This window comes from Neovison vison, chromosome 12 (genome assembly GCF_020171115.1).
Source record: "Neovison vison isolate M4711 chromosome 12, ASM_NN_V1, whole genome shotgun sequence".
Taxonomy (NCBI): domain Eukaryota; kingdom Metazoa; phylum Chordata; class Mammalia; order Carnivora; family Mustelidae; genus Neogale; species Neogale vison.
This window is the reverse complement of record NC_058102.1, coordinates 134,531,126-134,553,761: the sequence shown is the minus strand read 5'-3', so window position 1 is coordinate 134,553,761 and position 22,636 is coordinate 134,531,126. Positions and strand designations below refer to the sequence as shown.

At 39.2% G+C, this 22,636-nt stretch overlaps 1 protein-coding gene across 1 annotated transcript in view; it reads right to left on the bottom strand.

Moving 5' to 3' along the window:
- LOC122891044 (ankyrin repeat domain-containing protein 26-like) overlaps positions 1–22,636 on the bottom strand; it is a 260,505-nt gene that overhangs the window by 68,150 nt on the left and 169,719 nt on the right. Inside the window, exons 11-19 of the mRNA XM_044226425.1 lie at positions 21,211–21,239; positions 21,047–21,119; positions 18,296–18,324; positions 18,132–18,204; positions 12,339–12,367; positions 12,175–12,247; positions 7,415–7,443; positions 7,251–7,323; positions 1,999–2,081 (exon numbers count right to left, since the gene is read on the bottom strand). Of these exons, the coding sequence (XP_044082360.1) occupies positions 1,999–2,081; positions 7,251–7,323; positions 7,415–7,443; positions 12,175–12,247; positions 12,339–12,367; positions 18,132–18,204; positions 18,296–18,324; positions 21,047–21,119; positions 21,211–21,239 (491 nt within the window). The remainder of the gene's footprint in view (positions 1–1,998; positions 2,082–7,250; positions 7,324–7,414; positions 7,444–12,174; positions 12,248–12,338; positions 12,368–18,131; positions 18,205–18,295; positions 18,325–21,046; positions 21,120–21,210; positions 21,240–22,636) is intronic.

The window sequence follows — 22,636 nt, the reverse complement described above, 5'->3', positions numbered from 1 at the left end:
GTGTGCACACACTGTCTTGCTCTCTCTCTCTCACTCTCTCTCTGACAAATAAATAAAATCTTTGAAATAACTAGTTTGGTTTATACTTTTTTGCCATTTGCATGTCAAACTCTTGGTCTTCCTTCACTTCAAATGTAACCCGTGGATTCCTTACTTTTTTATGTTCTCTGTCACTATCAAAACTCATTTTTGTTAAAAATCTGCTCAAAGTCTGATTTGTTATCATTTTCAGAGTCTGATTTATTTTCACTTAAGGAAAGATCAGAAGATGACCGGCAACTACAATCCCAGTATGAATGAGAAAGAACGACATTTTTGAGTCTAGACTCTTTCTGTTCAGGTAATGCCCGAAGTGTGACAAAGACAGGCACTGCAAATGCATCTTTTTTCTCACAATAAAATCTATCATTTGTCAAATTAGAAGGTATTTCCATTAAGTTTGCTCCTTCTGTAAAGGGACCATGTAGTGACTCTTCCTTAGGATAAGCAGTAATGTTGTTTTTGTTTTTTGTTGTTTTTTGTTTTGTTTTGTTTTGGTTTGGTTTGGTTTGGGGTTTTTTTGTTGTTTTTTTGTTTTTTTCACAAACTTCACCAAACTTCTGCTTTAACTCTCTGGTGATGAGTTTTAACTTATTTTTCCACTCTAATGTGTCCTGTTTGGTCCACATGTCCTCACACTTTTGAACAGAGGGATGTTCTGAATATAACAATATATCATCCTCTCTATCACATTCCCTATTAATTCCTGGTTCCTAGGCCATTTTTGACAGATACAAAACTGGAAAGTGAAAGTGCTGTATTTGATTTTCAGATGTCCTCTCTGTCAGCATACATGTCTGTAAAATAAATTTATCTTTAAGTAATCAAGTATGGACAAAGTAAAAACTAGAAAATAATTAAAATTTAACTGTTAAATTTCTTAATCTATGTTAAGCTGCTCCCAAGTCACTGGATTGTAACTAAGAAGTGAAAAATAACTTGCCCTAGCCTGAAACAGAAGAAAAACACAAATCCATAAACTTAACTTTGTCAGTTTTTTAAACTAAACAATTCATTACATGTTACATCTACCAAAAAATGAATTACATGATTTTCAATGTTACAAACTTAAAAACATTTTATCTTGCCATACCTTAAACAGTGAGCCCCAATACGGCATTTGAGGATGTTTTTTAAAGATTAATAACTAGAGAATAGGCAAACTTATTATGGAGCCAAAATCAATAAACATCAATCAGAAAAGAAAAATAAATTCCTAAATTTTAATTCAAATTATATACTATGATAGTATTACACATCACTATAAATTATCTGCCTGTATCCAGCTATTGTAATGTCCACTGAGAGCAGATAAGAAAAAATGTTAATAATATTTACAGATTCCTTATACTGAAATGAAATAGCTGAAAATGTGCCTGTTTATTACCCAACTACAAAGGTCCCATCCTGGAAGGTGTGATTCTACAATAGGCAATTGTGTTGATTTTATGACCCTACTCTCTGAAGTCAACTACACAGAGATCACAAGGCAAAATAAATCTTTAATCTTGGCATTAGTGACAGGCAATACAGAACTGCACATTTTGAACCACTGAGAACTGCACATTAAGAACCACCAGAACCACTCCTTCTACATGAGTCCAAGTCAGTAGTCATCATTGTTATACTGCTCATAATTTCAACTGCTTAAACATACAGTTCAGTATTTGATGTTACCTTTTTAGCATGTAAAAACTTACAAAAATGGAAGAAGCAAACAATATTCAGGAATTTTTTTGGTCCAAATCCAAGGATAAAGTTTAACTATAAGCTACTATAAATTCTAACAATATTTTAAATTTGGTAACTTGTAAAATTTTACAAAAACTAAATATTAAGTTATAATCTATCAAATTCAATACGTTCTGTTCAGAAGATAATTTCAATTGAACTATGTTACATTCTTAAAGCAGGGAAAACAATATAAAATTGGAAATTTAAATTTAAATTTGTATATACCTGAAGGTGTTTATTTTCACTTTCATTAAAACTTTTTTCCTCTTTTTCTGTTGTCATTCCTAAGTCTAGTTCTGCTGAAAAATCTATATATTTTATTAAAATGGACAAATTAGAATGGTTAGATAAAAACTATGACTTTCATAAAGATAGAAAACAACATCTCATCAATTAAGAGTTTAAATTAAACTTAATCTTTAGCTGAATATTTAAAAAATACTTTTAATTATCAAAAATTTCAGCAAACCATTTGGGAAATACTAAATGTCACTAGGTTAAAGGCATACAAACATCTCAAAGAATCATTCACAAATTTGCCCACCTAATATCAAGGAACAAAACAATCAGAAACAAATTTTTAAAATGCAGCAGAAAGAGGGGCCCCTGGGTAGCTCAGTGGGTTAAGCCTCTGCCTTTGGCTCAGGTCATGATCCCAGGGTTCTGGGATCAAGCCCCGCATCAGACTCTCTGCTCAGCAGGGAGCCTGCTTCCCTTCCTCTCTCTGCCTGCCTCTCTGTCTACTTGTGATCGCTCTCTCTCCCTCTCTGTCAAATAAATAAAATTTTTAAAAATGCAGCAGAAAGATATAAAATCACAACAGACTATTCTTTACCTTGTTGTAGTATCTCTTAAAAAACACCCTAAGCTTCAACTGCAACATTATTCATGGTTTCCAAAATTAATAGTATTTTTTATGCCTGTATCAGTGTACAACCTTCCTAGGGGTGTATTTCCCTGATGAATGTAAACATTCCTAAAATGTTTTCCTCTACTACTTGACAAATTTCTTCACATCTTATAGGACACAGACTGCTACATAAAGTCATCCTTGATTAAGGCTACCCTTCCTTAGATAAATAGATTTTTTTCCTTGGGGCTACATTAGTACTATACAGATTTTTCTAGTGCGTCTTCACCACATGAACTGTAAGATACTTCTTTATGTATATATATATTCCTTTTGTTACTTGACTGTATGGGACAATCTCTCTCTTTCTCTTTTTTTAAGGGGGGGGAGGAGAAGAGGGAGAGAGAATTTTGACCAGGCTCCCAACCCAGCACTGAACCCCACATGGGGCTTGATCTCACAACTCTGAAATCATGACCTGAGCCAAAATCAAGAGTTGGACACTCAACTGACTGAGCCCCCCAGGAGTCCCTGTATGGGATAATCTCATAAATCATCTCTGTGTAAACACTCTTTATTTTACTCAGTAATTATTTACTGAGTACCCAGTAAGTGCTAGGTACCCAGGTTTAAAGAAGAATGTAGATAAAAGGTGTCAGGAATGGATTTTGTAGAGATAATGCCTGAACTGAGACAGCAACACTGAGGTCAGACAGATGCAAAGGGGCCAGAGGGCGGAAAATGGGCGGGGTATACAAGCCCGTAATAAGACAAGGGAGAGAAGCAAGCAACAGGGTAAATATCTGTCTAAAATACAGGAATCAAAGAGGAAGACATCACCAGCAGTTCAGAATGGCAGAGAAAAGGGCAGGCAGTAGAAAGGGTTAGAGAGTTTAGCAGAACTCAAAATTATGAAAGCTTTATATGTAATTTTAAGATACCTGGACACAAACATATTTTCAGCAATGGTTCACAGTCATATTTGCATTTGAGGCAGATCACTCTAAATGCTGTGGGGAGGGATGAATTTGAGAGGCATTGTAATAAAAGATGGGAGATGAATGAGAAGGCACTGATGCAAAATAAAGATGAAGTACACCTGAACTGACAGAATCGTTCTAGAAATATTGAGGATATAAAATTATCAGGGCCAGTACAGAATAAATCTATATTAAATGAATAAACACACAATCTTGGGTCCCGAGCAACCAACTCTGCTCATTACTTTACAAAAGGCATCAAGTGGGAATTATTCTACATGAACTGTTTTAAGTTGCATGTATTTATTTTATAAATTTTCTGTCCCATATCTTCCTGTGGGTGCTTTGTTTTAAAAGTCCTGCTTCTTGGATCCACCAAGCTCATGAGGAAGTAACAGGAGCAAGTCCCTTGTAGAGGTAAAGAACTTTGAATTTATTGTCTGTATTCACTACTCTAGGAGATAATTGAAAATCTTTTGAAAATACAGTGTTAGTATACAAGTAAAGAAAGAACATAAAACTACAAGGGTGAAAAAAATACTGTACAATTTATTAGTACCAATCTGATCATATGACTGATGAAAGGCCCTGAGTTAACTGGTATATTAAGTAGAGCACAAATTAGATATGGTTAATCAATAGACTGAGTATCAGGAGAATATTATATTTAAATGATATAGTACTCCTGAAAACCAATATTTCACCTATTCATCAAAATTAATGAAGGGGGGCACCTGGGTGGCTCAGTCAGTTAAACGGCTGCTTTCAGCTCAGGTCATGACTGGGTCCTGGGATGGAGTCCTGCATCAGGCTCCCAGGTCAGTGGGGAGTCTGCTTCTCCCTCTGCCCCTCCTCCCAATTTTCTCTCAATCTCTCTCAAATAAATAAAATCATTAAGTAATAATTACAATAATAATAATAATAATAATAAAGGGGCATCTGGGTGGCTCAGTGAGTTAAGTGTCTGACTCTGGATGTCAGCTCAGGTCATGATCTCAGGGTCATGAGATCGAACCCCACATCAGACCTCATGCTAAGCATGAAGCCTGCTGCTTAGGGTTCTCTCCCTCACTCCCTTTCTGCCTTCCCTCTCTCCCTCCCCACTTTCTTGCTCTCTAAAAAAAAATAAAAATAATAAAACAAGGAGATAGACAATGCATACATAGTTGAGAAGATGGTACTATATAGTAAATTCTCAGTGATTCCCATTATTGCTGGGAAAGCCAACTCTAAAATAAAGTCATAGAGAATGAGGAAATATTTTAATATTTGGCTTGGGAAGCTGCTTTTTCTAGTTACATTGAATATAATTTGACCAATACTTGTAAATTTAAAGCTATAAAAATAAGGCTAAGAAACTTTGTTTTCAATAAGCAATCTTTAGACCTCTACCTAGTATTCCCAGCAGGGCACAAACGTCTATATATAATCCTGCCACCCACTCTCAAGTGAATGCTAAAAAAAGCCTAAAAGAAATTATTTTCTCCTAATTCATTTTTTAAAAAAGATTCTATTTATTAAAATTTAAAAAAATAAGTATTTCAGAATTAGTGTCACACTTACTAATAATAAAAATTTTAACATTTAGGGAACTAATCCTGTAATTCTATAGTTTCCAAAAGGAGTTTGATTTGGTAGATCATATCAGTCTTTCAAGGGTTTTTGGAAACAACTATCATATCAAAAAATTAAATATCTTTACAAAAAAAAAGGCATAGCTTCAGTATCTCATTTGAATAATAAATACCATAATAACCTGTATCTTTGATGTCCAATAGACCTGAGGAGGATGAATATGTGGCTATGATTTACCCCATGTCTAGCACTCCATCTGCTTTCAGTATTCTTTGTGGCGCTGCTATGATTAAATACGTTCTAGTGCAAATACCCTTGAACGATCTTAAGTGAATTCCCTGGAGTTTCTTGCTCAACTCCAAAACTTCTCAGCTAACATGCTTTTTTTTCCCCTTGTTCCCATCACTGTCCCCTTCCTCAAAATTAATTTCTGAAAAAAAGAAAAAAAAAGTAATTTCTGGGGACATGTGAACAGAGCCTCAGATTGCACATCTGGCTCTTGATTTCAGCTCCCATCATGATCAAAATGTCCCGGGATAGAGTCGGACATCTGCCTCCAGGCTTGGAAGCCAGTCTCCTTGAGGAATCCCTCCCCTCTCCCGTTGCCCCTCCCCCGATCACTCTCTGTCATTGTCATTCTCTCTCCATAGAATAAATACAGAAATCCTTACGACAGAGTTATTGCTGGAACTATGGTATTGATTGTTCTGCTTTGACATCCCTTTTATTATGGATTATTCCAAGATTTCTCTCCTCTTTATTTAGCACTGATATCTTACATTTATGACAACCCTTTCTGCATCTCCTTGCTCGCCTCAAGCTGAAAACATGCTTACAAATAAAAGAAAATAATGTTTTCCTTCATCCTGTGGTGTCTTGAAGTATCCAGTGGCCTTTCCGAGTGTGCGTAGGTGGAAGTCTACACCCTTGCAATGGAGCACATGACTCAAGGATCACTGGCATTCACATCACCTGACAGGTCAGAAGGCAGGAGCCCAGACCTGTGGTCATACTGTTCATTACTTTTTGAAAGATTTTACTTATTTATTTGACAGACAGAGATCTCAAGTAGTCAGAGAGGCAGGCAGAGAGAGAGGTGGAAGCAGGCTCCCTGCGGAGCAGAGAGCCAGATGCGGGGCTCAATCCCAGGATCCTAAGATCATGACCTGAGCCCAAGGCAGAAGCTTAACCCACTGAGCCACACACGCGCCCCTCACCATGTGCATTTCTAACAAGGTCTCCGATGATTCAGTAAAATTGGAGAAATTCTGGCCCATACTGAGTCGCTGCCACATTCTGTTACCTTAACTTCACCTTCCAGAGCAAGCCTCACGTTTGTCACTATCAATTCTTCAAAACTGGAAATGTCTTAAAAGTCATTAACTTTCTAATGGACTTTGAATCATGGCTAAAGCTTCCCTGATTCTAGCAAACTGACCCTGCTTTCTTTCCCCTTCCAATTCTCTTACTTTGCACACAATGATACTACTTAGGAAGTACCACCATGTTATAGCCATTAAGACAAACACACTGCTAACCAAGATATAGCTCTGCATAATCTGCCACATCAGTCCTTAATGTTTGCCAAACTGTGAGGAAAGCAGGAAGGGGGGGGAAATTTGGGTCCACTACTCTGACAGGTTTTGGTAGTGGAAACTCACTTGATATTATTCCTGCATACCAAATAGTCTGCTTCTCATTTTAAAATAACTGACCTAAAACTTATAAATATTAAAAGCTCTTTTTCTAAGGGGGAGGGGTTATGGACTTTAGGGAAGGTATGTGCTTTAGTGAGTGATGTGAAGTGTGTAAACCTGGTGATTCACGGACCTGTATACCTGGGAATAAAAAATAAAAAATTTAAAATGCAAAAAAAGGCTCTTTTTCATAGGCTTGTAAATATCTTTTGTTCTAACATGAATATCAGCAATACCCTCTCCCTTATTTATGTCCAATCCTCCACATGAACTTGGTCAAAAAAATTAATCATAATTCAGAAGAAGAAGACTGTGAGCATTTTAAATATTGAAATGTACTTCTTTCCATTGTTATATTCCTATGGTAAAATTTACCTGACTTGGATGTTTGTGTTTCCTCCATTTCTCCTCCTTTCTTAGGACCAGAACGTTTCTCCTCGACAGGAGGCTGCAGAGGTATTGAAACAATAGGATTAGTACGTAGTGTACATTTCATACAATCTGTAGTTAACGATTCAAAATAAAAATATAAGTTTTACCTTCAACAAAGAATATTCTCCCGGAGACTCTGAAACGCAAAAGGGACATATAGTTAATTATATGTACCTATGAAAAACAACTACATTATCATGCAGTTAGTACTAAGATGAATCCTCATGCCTGGCTGTGGTTACATTAGGTTTTCATTTTCTCTTTCTAGAGATAGGAAGGAGGCTTAGGACAGTGACAAGACAGAAATAGAACCCATTATAAGTATTGAACAAAATAACAGAATATATGGCCCAAAAAACATGCAGTTAGGATTTCGAAAGTCAGATGATGTTTCAAAGGAGCATAACTAATGGAGAAGACTGCACGTATACCAATGTGAACATGCTGACTGTGGGGAGAAAAGCAACTTTTAATAAGAGGAATAAATAATAACCCTGAGAGGACAAATATGAAGGCCAATGGTAGAATGCTACATCACATCCTTAGTGCAGTACAGCAGAATCCTTTTTAACATTATACGACAAGCATTAACCACATTCTTCCGTTTGCCCTGTAATTTAGGCAGTCCACGTTTGCAAGGATAGCTCAACTGAAGGCATGATTGAGTTTTCATCAGAGAGAGCATTATGAATTGATTGCCTTGGATATACACTTGTGGGATAAGGGTTACTAAAAGTACTCATTTTGTCCATCCCCATGTGAGCTACTGCTATGCCTACATTTCCTGTATCCTCTAGTTTAGCCAACTTAAAGTTTCTGGTTTGTTGGTTTCATGGTTCGTTTGTTTGTTTAAGTTTATTTATTTATTTATTTATTTATTTTATTATTTTAATTTATTTTTATTATTTTATTCTTTATTAATAAAATTTTATAATTTTATTTATTTATTTATTTATTTGTCACACAGAGAGAGAGAGCACAAGTAGGCAAACAGGCAGACAGAGAGGGAGGGGGAAGCAGGCTCCCTGATGAGCAGAGAACCCGATGCGGGGTTCAATCCAAGGACCCCGAGAGCATGACCCGAGCTGAAAGCAGAGGCTTAAACCCACTGAGCCACCCAGGTGTCCACATCTTAAAGTTTCTTGATCCACTCATGCAAGAAGGTATATAAAACACATCTAAGAAATAATGTACAATAAGCTGTCAATAGGGAAATATGACTATCAAAGTGGAAGAACTCTATTTAGTTGCCACAGAATACTTAGGCACTGAAAATCTTTTGTATTTCAAAATCAGTGTCATACTTACAGATACTAACAATTTTAGCATGTAGGGATCCAACCCTATAAGTACTTTTGCTTGCAAAAGTACTTTGATTTGGTAGACAATGTCAGGGTTCTTTTCTTAATTTTTTATTTCTTTTCAGAGTAACAGCATTCATTGTTTTTGCACCACACCCAGTGCTCCATGCAATCCGTGCCCTCTCTAATACCCACCACCTGGTACCCTCAACCTCCCACCCCCTGCCCCTTCAAAACCCTCAGATTGTTTTTCAGAGAGTTTGTTATACATTGTGTCTCATGGTTCACCTCCCCTTCCAATTTCCCTCATCTCCCTTCTCCACTCCATCTCCCCTTGTCCTCCATGTTATTTGTTATACTCCACAACTAAGTGAAAACATACGATAAATGACTCTCTCTGCTTGACTTATTTCACTCAGCATAATCTCTTCCAGTCCCGTCGATGTTGCTACGAAAGTTGGGTATTCATCCTTTCTGATGGAGGCATAATAATTTGCATCTCCCTATTGGCTAGTGATGATGAACGTTTTTTCATGTGTCTGATAACCATTTCTATATCTTCATTGGAGAAGGGTCTGCTCATATCTTCTGCCCATTTCTTTATATGATTGTCTCTTTTGTGTGTGTTGAGTTTCAGGAGTTCTTTCTAGATGCTAGATATCAACCTTTTTTTAAATTTTTTTTTATTTTTTATAAACATATATTTTTATCCCCAGGGGTACAGGTCTGTGAATCGCCAGGTTTTCACACTTCACAGCACTCACCAAAGCACATACCCTCCACAATGTCCATAACCCCACCCCCCTTCTCCAACCCCTCTCCCCCCAGCAACCCTCTGTTTGTTTTGTGAGATTAAGAGTCACTTATGGTTTGTTTCCCTCACAATCCCATCTTGTTTCATTTATTCTTCTCCTAGACAACAACCTTTTGTCTATACTGTCATTTGCAAGTATTGTCTCCCATTCCGTGGTTGCCTCTCTGTTTTGCCAACTCTTTCCTTTGCTGTGCAAAAGCTCTTGATCTTCCTGACGTCCCAACAGTTCATTTTCAATTTTGTTTCCTTTGCCTTTGGAGACATAGCTTGAAAGAAGTTGCTCTGGCCAATGTCGAAGACGTTACTGCCTATGTCCTCCTCTAGGATTCTGATGGATTCCTGTCTCATGTTGAGGTCTTTGATCCACTTCGAGTTTATCTTTGTGTATGATGTAAGAGAATGGTTGAGTTTCATTCTTCTACATAGAGCTGTCCAATTTTCCCAGCACCATTTATGGAAGAGACTGTCTTTAAGCCAGCATTAACCTGATGCCCAAATCCGGCAAAGACCCCACCAAAAAGGAGAATTTCAGACCGATATCGCTGATGAGTATGGGTGCTAAGATTCTCAACAAGATCCTAGCAAATGGGATACAACAGCACATTAAAAAGATTATCCACCGTGACCACGTGAGATTCATCCCTGGGTTGCAAGGATGGTTCAACATTCGCAACTCAATCAATGTGATAGAGCAAATCAATAATAGAGGAGAGAAGAACCACATGGTCCTCGCAATTGATGCAGGAAAAAGCATTTGACAAAATACAGCATCCATTCCTGATTCAGACTCTTCAAAGTACAGAAAGAGAGGGAACATGCCTCAACTTCATAAAACCTATCTATGAAAGACCCACAGCAAATATCATCCTCAATGGGAAAAAGCTTGCTGCCTTCCCATTGAGATCAGGAACACGACAAGGAGGCCCACTCTCACCACTCGTGTTCAACATAGTATTAGAAATCCTAGCAACAGCAATCAGACAACAAAGAGAAATAAAAGGTATCCAAATTGGCAGTGAAGGAGTCAAACCCTCTCTCTTTGCAGATGACACAATACTTTATATAGAAAACCCAAAAGACTCCATCCCCAAACTTCTAGAACTCATAGGGCAATTCAGTAACATGGCAGGATACAAAGTCAATGTACAGAAATCAGTGGCTTTCTTATACACTAACAATGAAAATACAGAGAGGGAAATAAGAGAATCGATTCCATTTACTATAACACCAAGAAACATAAGATACCTAGGAATAAACCTAACCAACGAGGTAAAGGATCAGAATACTCATGAAAGAAATCAAAGAAGACACAAAAAGATGGAAGACCATTCCATGCTCTTGGATCGGAAGAATAAACATTGTTAAAACGTCTATACTGCCTAGAGCAATCTATACTTGGAATGCCATTCCGATCTAAATCCCACCAGTATTTTTCAAAGACCTGGAGCAAATAATCCTAAAAATTTGTATGGATGGAATCAAAAGAGACCCTGAATCGCTAAGGAAATGTTGAAAAACAAAACCAATACTGGGGGCATCAAGTTACCGGATTCCAAGCTTTACTACAAAGCTGTGATCACCAAGACAGCATGGTACTCGCATAGAAACAGACACATAGACCAGTGGAACAGAGTAGAGAGCCCAGCTATGGACCCTCAACACTATGGTCAAATAATCTTCGAAAAAACAGGGGAAAAGACAGTCTCTTCCATAAATGGTGCTGGGAAAACTGGACAGCTATATGTAGGAGAATGAAACTCGACCATTCTCTTACACCATATACAAAGATAAACTCAAAATGGATAAAAGAACATCAACGTGAGACAGGAACCCATCACAATCCTAGAGAAGAACATAGGCAGTAAACTCTTCGATTATCAGCCACAGCAACTTCTTTCAAGATATGTCTCCTGGAGATGCAACAAGGGAGGTTAAGGGGGTAGGAGAAGAATAAATGAAACAAGATGGGATTGGGAGGGAGACAAACCATAAATGACTCTTAATCTCACAAAACAAACTGAGGGTTGCTGGGGGGAGGGGGGTTGGGAGAAGGTGGGTGGGGTTATGGACATTGGGGAGGATATGTGCTATGCTGAGTGCTGTGAAGTGTGTAAACCTGGCGATTCACAGACCTGTACTCCTGTGGATAAAAATATATTATATGTTTATAAAAAATATAAATTTTTTTAAAAAAATGATATGTCTCCAAAGGCAAAAGAAACAAACGCAAAAAAGAACTTTTGGGACTTCATCAAGATTTGCTCTTCCTTTTAAAAGAATTAAGCTAGGGGCGCCTGGATGGCTCAGTGGGTTAAAGATTCTGCCTTCTGCTCAGGTCATGATCCCAGGGTCCTGGGATCGAGCCCCAAATCAGGCTCTCTGCTCCGCAGGGAGCCTGCTTCCTCCCCTCTCTCCCTCTCTGCCTGCCTCTCTGCCTACTTGTGATTTCTCTCTCTCTGTCAAATGAATAAAATCTTTTAAAATAAATAAATAAATAAATAAATAAATAAAAGATTTGAGCTAAAGCTTACATGTTTCTTAAGCTCTTTTTCTTAGTCTTGTAAATATCTTTTGTACAAACATAGATATCAGCAATAACGTCTACCTTCTTTATGTCAGAACAGCCACAGAAGGTTCCCCAGAGAAATTAGATAAATAAATAAATAAAGAGACTTCAGAAGAAGAATGCTGTGAGCATTTCAAATATTTTAGTGGACTTCTTTACACCGTTACATTTGATTGTAAAATTTACCTGATTGGGATGCTTTAATTTCCTCCATTTCTCTGGGCCGATTAGGAATACAAGATTTCCCCTCCACAGCAGGCTGAATGGGCATTGAAACAATATGATTAAGACATAATGGACATTTCATGCAACCTGTAGTTAAAACCTCAAAATAAAAATGTAAGTTTTACCTTCACGTAGGAATATTTTCCTGGAGAAGCTAAAAAGCAAAAGGGTCATATAGTTAACTCTCTGTACATATAGAAGCCAACAAACATTCATGCACTGAGTACTAAGCTGAATCCTCGTGCCTGGCTCAGATTACAAATGGGTTTGGGGGTGTTTCTGCAGACAGGAAGGTGGGTTGGGCAGAAGAACAATTTCTAAGGAGAGGAACAAATCGTGACCCTGAGCGGACAAACATGAAAGCCAGTGGTAGAATGCTACACCACATCCTTAAGGCAGCACAGCAGAATCACTTACACCATTGGACTCTAAGTATGTATGACCTTCTTCAATTTGTCCTGTAATGTAGGAGTACAGAGTGCTGATGATAGGTCCACTGAATGCGTAATTGACTTTTCATCAAGCAAAGCCTTATGAACTGATCATCTAGAATATACACTTTTGGGATAAAGGTTACTAAAAGTACTCATTTTGTCCATCCCCATGTGGGCAACTGGTATGACTACATTTCCTGTATCCTCTAGTTTAGCCAACTTAAGGTTTCTGGGTTTTGGTTTGTTTGTTTGTTTGTTTGTTTAATTTTATTTATTTCTTTGTCACACAGAGAGAGAGAGCACAAGTAGGCAAACAGGCAGACAGAGAGGGAGGGGGAAGCAGGCTCCCTGCTGAGCAGAGAGCCCGATGCGGGGCTCGATCCCAGGACCCCGAGACCATGACCCGAGCTGGACGCAGAGGCTTTAACCCACTGAGCCACCGAGGTGTCCCCATCTTAAAGTTTCTTGATCCACTCATGCAAGAAGGTATATAAAACACATCTAAGAAATAATGTGCAATAAGCTGTCAATAGGGAAATATGACTATCAAAGTGGAAGAACTCTATTTAGTTGCCACAGAATACTTAGGCACTGAAAATCTTTTGTATTTCAAAATCAGTGTCATACTTACAGATACTAACAATTTTAGAATGTAGGGATCCAACCCTATAAGTACTTTTGCTTGCAAAAGTACTTTGATTTGGTAGACAATGTCAGGGTTTTTTTCTTAATTTTTTATTTCTTTTCAGAGTAACAGTATTCATTGTTTTTGCACCACACCCAGTGCTCCATGGAATCCGTGCCATCTCTAATACCCACCACCTGGTACCCTCAACCTCCCACCCCCTGCCCCTTCAAAACCCTCAGATTGTTTTTCAGAGAGTTTGTTATTCATCGTCTCTCACGGTTCACCTCCCCTTCCTATTTCCCTCATCTCCCTTCTCCACTCCATCTCCCCTTTTCCTCCACATTATTTGTTATGCTCCACAACTAAGTGAAACCATAGGACATTTGACACTCTCTGCTTGACTTATTTCACTCAGCATAATCTCTTCCAGTCCCGTCCATGTTGCTGCAAAAGGTGGGTATTCATCCTTTCTGATGGAGGCATAATACTCCATAGTGTATATGGACCACATCTTCCTTATCCATTCGTCCATTGAAGGGCATCTTGGTTCTTTCCACAGTTTGGCGACCGCGGCCATTGCTGCTATAAACACTGGGGTACACATGGCCCTTCTGTTCACTACATCTGTATCTTTGGGGTAAATACCCAGTAGCGGAACTGCAGGGTCATAGGGAAGCTCTATTTGTAATTTCTTGAGGAATCTCCACACTGTTCTCCAAAGTGGCTGCACCCACTTGCATTCCCACCAACAGTGGAAAGGGTCCCCCTTTCTCCACCTCCTCTCCAACATACGTTCTTTCCTATCTTGCTAATTTTCGCCATTTTAACTTGTGTAAGTTGGTATCTCGATGTGGTTTTAATTTGCATCTCCCTGATGGCTAGTGATGATGAACTTTTTTGCATCTGTCTGATAGCCATTTGTATGTCTTCATTGGAAAAGGGTCTGTTCATATTTTCTGCCCATTTTTTATATTACAGCATGATACTGGCATAATAACAGACACATAGACCAGTGGAACAGAGTAGAGAGCCCTTATATGGACCCTCAACAATATGGTCAAATAATCTTCCACAAAACAGGTAAAAATATACATTGAAATAAAGACAGTCTCTTAAATAAATGGTGCTGGGAAATCTGGACAGCTACAAGTAGAATAATGAAACTTGACCATTCTCCTACACCGTACACAAAGATAAACTCAAAATGGATAAAAGACCTCAATATGAGACAGGAATCCATCAGAATCCTAGAGGAGAACATAGGCAGTAACCTCTTCGATATCAGCCACAGCAATTTCTTTCAAGATATGTTTCCAAGGGCAAAGGAAACAAATGTGAAAATGAACTTTTGGGACTTCATCAAGATCAAAAGCTTTTGCATGCAAAGTAAACAGTCAACAAAACAGAGAGGCAACCATGGAATGGGAGAAGATATTTGCAAATGACCGTACAGGCAAAAGGTCGATATCCAGGATCTATATAACTCCTCAAACTCAACCCACACAAACAGACAATCATATAAAAAAATGGGTAGAAGATATGAACAGACAATGTCAGTTTTTAAAGGGTTTTTCAATCAGCAATAATATCAATAAATTACCTATGTTAATAAAATAAAAAGCTATAGCTTCCATATCTCATTTAAATAATGAATATTAATCAAACATATATCTTTAGTGTCCAGTAGACTGGAGGAGGATGAATACGTGGCTATGATTTACCCCATGTCTAGCACTCCATCTGCTTTCAGTATTCTCTGTAGAGCTGCTATGATTTAATCTGTTCAGTGCAAATACCCTCAAGCCATCTCAAGTGAATTCTCTGGAGTTTCCTCATCAACTCCAAAATTTCCCAGCTAATGTGTCCTTCTTTTTTCCCTCATTCCTGTCACTATCCCTCTTCTTCAAAAGTAATTCTGGGGGCACCTGGGTGGAACAGCGGATTGGCCATCCAGCTGTTGATTTCGGCTCAAGTCATGATGGCACCGTCTTGGGATTGAACCCCGCATCAGGCTCTAGTCTCAGAAGTGAACCTGTTTGAGGCATCTCTCTCCCTCTCCCTTTGCCTGTCCCCCTAATCACTCACTGTCTCTCTCATTCTCTCTCCCTAAAATAAAGAAAGAAAGAAATCTTTAAAACAGAGTTATTTCTGGATCTATGGTCTTGATCGTTCTGCTTTTACACCCATTTTACTAGGGTTTATCTTCACCGCTTCTTTCCTCTTTATTTAGCCCTAGTATCTCACATCTATAACCTCTCTGTGTCTCCTTGCTCCCCTCTAGCTAAAAGCATGCTCACAAATAAAAACAAAATAATGCTTTTCCTTGATCCCATGGTGTCTTGAACTATCCACTGGCCCTTCCAGACTTCTCTACAGAAACCCCTTGCTACAGAGCACATGACACAGGGACCACAGACATTGGCATCACCTGAGAGGTCAGAGTGCAGAATCCCAAACCTGCTGCTCACAATCTGCATTTTTAGCAAGGTCTCTGATTACTAAAGTTGGAGAAATTCTAGTCCATACTGTGTCTGCTACCACATTTCTTTACCTTAACTTCACCTTCTAGAAGCAAGACTTATGTGCATCACTATCAATTCTTTGAAACTGGAAATGTCTTAAAAGTCGTAAGCATGGGGGCTTAAGTGGGTAGGAGAAGAGTCCATGAAACAAGATGGGATAGGGAGGGAGACAAACCATAAGTGACTCTTAATCTCATGAAACAAACTGTGGGTTGCTGGGGGGAGGGAGGTTGGGAGAAGGGGGGTAGGGTTATGGACATTGGGGAGGGTATGTGCTTTTGGGTAAATTGGAAGGGGAGGTGAACCATGAGCGACTATGGACTCTGAAAAACAATCTGAGGGGTTTGAAGTGGCGGGGGGGTGGGAGGTTGGGGTACCAGGTGGTGGGTATTCTAGAGGGCACGGCTTGCATGGAGCACTGGGTGTGGTGAAAAAATAATGAATACTGTTTTTCTGAAAATAAATAAATTGGAAAAAAACACACACACACACAAAAAAGAAGCCCTAGCAACAGCAATCAGACAACAAAGAGAAACAAATGGTATCCAAATTGGCAGTGAAGGAGTCAAAACCTCTCTCTTCACAGATGACATGATACACTATATGGAAAATCAAAAAGGCTCCATCATCAAGCTACTAGCACTCATACGGCAATTCAGTAATGTGGCAGAATACAAAGACAATGTACAGAAAACAGTGGCTTTCTTATACACTGACAATGAAAATACAGAGAGGGAAATTAGAGAATCGATTCCATTTAATATAGCACCAAGAAACATAAGATACCTGGGAATAAACCTAACCAACGAGGTAAAGGATCTGTCCTCATGGGACTACAGAACACTCATGAAAGAAATCTAAGAAGACACAAAAAGATGGAAGACCATTCCATGCTCTTGGATCGGAAGAATAAACATTGTTAAAACGTCTATACTGCCTAGAGCAATCTATACTTGGAATGCCATTCCGATCTAAATCCCACCAGTATTTTTCAAAGACCTGGAGCAAATAATCCTAAAAATTTGTATGGATGGAATCAGAAGAGACCCTGAATCACTAAGGAAATGTTGAAAAACAAAACCAATACTGGGGGCATCAAGTTACCGGATTCCAAGCTTTACTACAAAGCTGTGATCACCAAGACAGCATGGTACTCGCATAGAAACAGACACATAGACCAGAGGAACAGAGTAGAGAGCCCAGCTATGGACCCTCAACTCTATGGTCAAATAATCTTTGAAAAAACAGGGGAAAATATACCGTGGAAAAAAGACAGTCTCTTCCATAAATGGTGCTGGGAAAACAGGACAGCTATATGTAGAAAAATGAAACTCGACCATTCTCGTACACCATACACAAAGATAAACTCAAAATGGATAAAAGAACCTCAATGTGAGACAGGAATCCATCACAATCCTAGAGGAGAAGGTAGGCAGTAACCTCTTCGATATCAGCCACAGCAACGTCTTTCAAGATATGTCTCCTGGAGATGCAACAAGGGGGGTTAAGGGGGTAGGAGAAGAATAAATGAAACAAGATGGGATTGGGAGGGAGACAAACCATAAATGACTCTTAATCTCACAAAACAAACTGAGGGTTGCTGGGGGGAGGGGGGTTGGGAGAAGGTGGGTGGGGTTATGGACATTGGGGAGGATATGTGCTATGCTGAGTGCTGTGAAGTGTGTAAACCTGGCGATTCACAGACCTGTACTCCTGTGGATAAAAATATATTATATGTTTATAAAAAATATAAATTTTTTTTAAAAAATGATATGTCTCCAAAGGCAAAAGAAACAAACGCAAAAAAGAACTTTTGGGACTTCATCAAGATTTGCTCTTCCTTTTAAAAGAATTAAGCTAGGGGCGCCTGGATGGCTCAGTGGGTTAAAGATTCTGCCTTCAGCTCAAGTCATGATCCCAGGGTCCTGGGATCGAGCCCCACATCAGGCTCTCTGCTCCGCAGGGAGCCTGCTTCCTCCCCTCTCTCCCTCTCTGCCTGCCTCTCTGCCTACTTGTGATTTCTCTCTCTCTGTCAAATAAATAAAAACTTTTAAAATAAATAAATAAATAAATAAATAAATAAATAAATAAAAGATTTCAGCTAAAGCTTACATGTTTCTTAAGCTCTTTTTCTTAGTCTTGTAAATATCTTTTGTACAAACATAGATATCTGCAATAACATCTACCTTCTTTATGACAGAACAGTCACTGAAGGTTCCCCAAAGAAATTAAATAAATAAATAAATAAAGAGACTTCAGAAGAAGAATGCTGTGAGCATTTCAAATATTTTAGTGGACTTCTTTACACCGTTACATTTGTATTGTAAAATTTACCTGATTGGGATTCTTTAATTTCCTCCATTTCTCTGGGCCGATTAGGAATACAATATTTCCCCTCCACAGCAGGCTGAATGGGCATTGAAACAATATGATTAAGACATAATGGACATTTCATGCAACCTGTAGTTAAAACCTCAAAATAAAAATGTAAGTTTTACCTTCACGTAGGAATATTTTCCTGGAGAAGCTAAAAAGCAAAAGGGTCATATAGTTAACTCTCTGTACATATAGAGGCCAACAAACATTCATGCACTGAGTACTAAGCTGAATCCTCATGCCTGGCTCAGATTACAAATGGGTTTGGGGGTGTTTCTGCAGACAGGAAGGTGGGTTGGGCAGAAGAACAATTTCTAAGGAGAGGAACAAATCGTGACCCTGAGCGGACAAACGTGAAAGCCACTGGTAGAATGCTACACCACATCCTTAAGGCAGCACAGCAGAATCACTTACACCATTGGACTCTAACTAAGTATGACCATCTTCAATTTGTCCTGTAATGTAGGAGTACAGAGTGCTGATGATAAGTCCACTGAATGCGTAATTGGACTTTTCATCAAGCAAAGCCTTAGGAAATGATCAGCTTGGATACATACTTCTGGGATCACGGTTACTAAAAGTACCCATTTTTGTCCATACCCACGTGGGCTACCGGTATACCTACATTCCCTGTATCCAGTAGTGTAGCCACCTTAAAGTTTCTTCATACACTTATGCAAGAAGGTGTATAAAACACATACAAGAAATAAGGTACAATAGCTGTAAGTATGGAAATATGACTATGTATATGGAACAAAATCTATTTAATGGCCACAGAAATCTTATGTACTGAAAATCTTTTGTCACTGTCATACTTATTGATAAAAACAATTTTAGCATTCAGGGAACCAACCCTATAATTTCTCTTGATTCCAAACGTAGTTTGATTTGGTAGATCATGTCAGTCTTTCAAGGGTTTTTGGAAACAGCTATCATATCAAAAAATTACCTATCTTAAAAAAAATAAAGTCACAGATTGCTTATCTCATTTGAGTAATGAAGAGCGACGTAGCCCGTACCTTTGACGTCCAATAGACCTGAGGAGGATGAATACGTGGCTATGATCTACCCCATGTCTAGCACTCCATCTGCTTTCAGTATTCTTTGTGGAGCAGCTGTGATTTAATCTGCTCTACTGCAAATACCCTCGAACCATCTAAAGTGAATTCTCTGCAGTTTCCTCCTCAACTCCAAAACTCCACAGCTAGCGTGCCTGTCCCTTTCCCCTTGTTCCCATCACTATCCCCCTTCTTCAGAGGAATTCCTGGGGGCGCCTGGGTGGAGCAACGGATTGGGCATCCAGCTCTTGAGTTCGGCTCACGTGGCAATGGCCCGGTCCTCACAAAAAGCCTCGCATCTGGCTCCAGGTCAGAAGGGACCCTTCACTATGCCCTTCAAAAGTAATTTCTGGGAGTGCCCGGATGGAATAGCGGATTGAGCATCTGGCTCTTGATTTTGACTTAGGTCACGAGGGCAGGGTCCTCAGACTGAACCCGGCATCGAGCTCCAGGCTCAGAAGTGAGCCTGTTTGAGGAATCTCTCTCCCTCTGCCTTTGCCCCTCCCCAGATCTTTCTCTGTCTCTCTCTTTCTGGCTCCCTAAAACAATTAAAGAAAATAAATCCTAATAAAAGACTTATGTGTGGGTCTATGGCCTTGATTAATCTGCCTTTACACCCTCTTTATTAGGGGACTATCTCCACCACTTCTTTTCTCTGTATTTAGCACTAGTACCTTACATCTATAACCTCTCTTTCTGCATCTCCTTGCTCCCCTCTAGCTGAAAACACGCTTACAAATAAAAAGAAAATAATGTTTTCCTTCATCCTGTGGTGTCTCGAGGTATCCAGTGGCCTTTCCAGGTGTCTGTAGGTGGAAGTCTGCACCCTTGCGATGGAGCACATGACCCAAGGACCACTGGCATTCGCATCACCTGACAGGTCAGAATGCAGGATCCCAGACCTGTGGTCATACTGTTCATTATTTTTTGAAAGATTTTACTTATTTATTTGACAGACAGAGATCTCAAGTAGTCAGAGAGGCAGGCAGAGAGAGAGGTGGAAGCAGGCTCCCTGCGGAGCAGAGAGCCAGATGCGGGGCTCAATCCCAGGATCCTAAGATCATGACCTGAGCCCAAGGCAGAGGCTTAACCCACTGAGCCACACACGCGCCCCTCACCATGTGCATTTCTAACAAGGTCTCCGATGATACAGTAAAATTGGAGAAATTCTGGCCCATACTGAGCCACTGCCACATTCTGTTACCTTAACTTCACCTTCTAGAGCAAGCCTACGTTCGTCACTATCAATTCTTCAAAACTGGAAATGTCTTAAAAGTCATTAACTTTCTAAGCTTCCCTGATTCCCTCGAACGGACCCTGCTCCCTTTCTCCTTCCAATTCTCTTACTTTGCACTCAATGATACTACTTAGGAAGTATCACCGTTTTATAAGCCATTAAGACACACACACTTACTGCTGACCAGGACATAGCTCTGCATAATCTGCCACGTCAGTCCTTAATGTTTGCCCACCTGTGAGGAAAGCAGGAAGCGGGGGAAAATTTGGGTACACTACTCTGACAGGTTTGGGTAGTGGAAACTCACTTGATATTATTCCTGCATATCAAATAGTCTGCTCCTCCTCTTTAAAGAACTGACCTAAAGCTTACATGGTTTAACAGCTCTTTTTCTTAGGCTTGTAAATATCTTTTGTTCTCACATGGATATCAGCAATAACCTCTCCCTTATATATGTCCGATCCTTCACTTAAACTTGGTCAAGAAAAGTAATCATAATCAAGAAGAAGAAGACTGTGAGCATTTTAAATATTGAAATGTACTTCTTTCCATTGTTATATTCCTATGGTAAAATTTACCTGATTTGGATGTTTGTGTTTCCTCCATTTCTCCTCCTTTCTTAGGACCAGAACGTTTCTCCTCGACAGGAGGCTGCAGAGGTATTGAAACAATAGGATTAGTACGTAGTGTACATTTCATACAATCTGTAGTTAACGATTCAAAATAAAAATATAAGTTTTACCTTCAACAAAGAATATTCTCCCGGAGACTCTGAAACGCAAAAGGGACATATAGTTAATTATATGCACCTATGAAAAACAGCTACATTATCATGCAGTTAGTACTAAGATGAATCCTCATGCCTGGCTGTGGACAATTAGGTTTTCTTTTTTTCTTTTTTCTTCTTTTTGTTTTTGTTTTTGGATACAAAGCTTTATTATTTTTTTTTAATTTTTTCCCCAATTTATTTATTTTCAGAAAAACAGTATTCATTATTTTTTCACCAAACCCAGTGCTCCATGCAAGCCATGCCCTCCACAATACCCACCACCCGGTACCCCAACCTCCCACCCCCCCGCCACTTCAAACCCCTCAGATTGTTTTTCAGAGTCCATAGTCTCTCATGGTTCACCTCCCCTTCCAATTTACCCCAAATTCCCTACTCCTCTCTAACGCCCCTTGTCCTCCATGCTATTGGTTATGCTCCACATTAGGTTTTCATTTTCTCTTTCTAGAGATAGGAAGGAGGCTTAGGACAGTGACAAGACAGAAATATGAACCCATTATAAGTATTGAACAAAATAACAGAATATATGGCCCAAAAAACATGCAGTTAGGATTTCGAAAGTCAGATGATGTTTCAAAGGAGCATAACTAATGGAGAAGACTGCACGTATACCAATGTGAACATGCTGACTGTGGGGAGAAAAGCAACTTTTAATGAGAGGAAAAAATAATGACCCTGAGAGGACAAATATGAAAGCCAATGGTAGAATACTACATCACATCCTTAGTGCAGTACAGCAGAATCCTTTTTATCATTATACGACAAGCATTAACCACGTTCTTCCGTTTGCCCTGTAATTTAGGCAGTCCATGTTTGCAATGATAGCTCAACTGAAGGCATGATTGAGTTTTCATCAGAGAGAGCATTATGAATTGATTGCCTTGGATATACACTTGTGAGATAAGGGTTACTAAAAGTACTCATTTTGTCCATCCCCATGTGGGCTACTGGTATGCCTACATTTCCTGTATCCTCTAGTTTAGCCAACTTAAAGTTTCTGTTTTTTGGTTTGTTGGTTTGTTTAATTTTATTTATTTCTTTGTCACACAGAGAGAGAGAGCACAAGTAGGCAAACAGGCAGACAGAGAGGGAGGGGGAAGCAGGCTCCCTGCTGAGCAGAGAGCCCGATGCGGGGCTCGATCCCAGGGACCCCGAGACCATGACCCAAGCTGAACGCAGAGGCTTTAACCCACTGAGCCACCCAGGTGTCCCCATCTTAAAGTTTCTTGGTCCACTCATGCAAGAAGGTATATAAAACACATCTAAGAAATAATGTGCAATAAGCTTTCAATAGGGAAATATGACTATCAAAATGGAAGAACTCTATTTAGTTGCCACAGAATACTTAGGCACTGAAAATCTTTTGTATTTCAGAATCAGT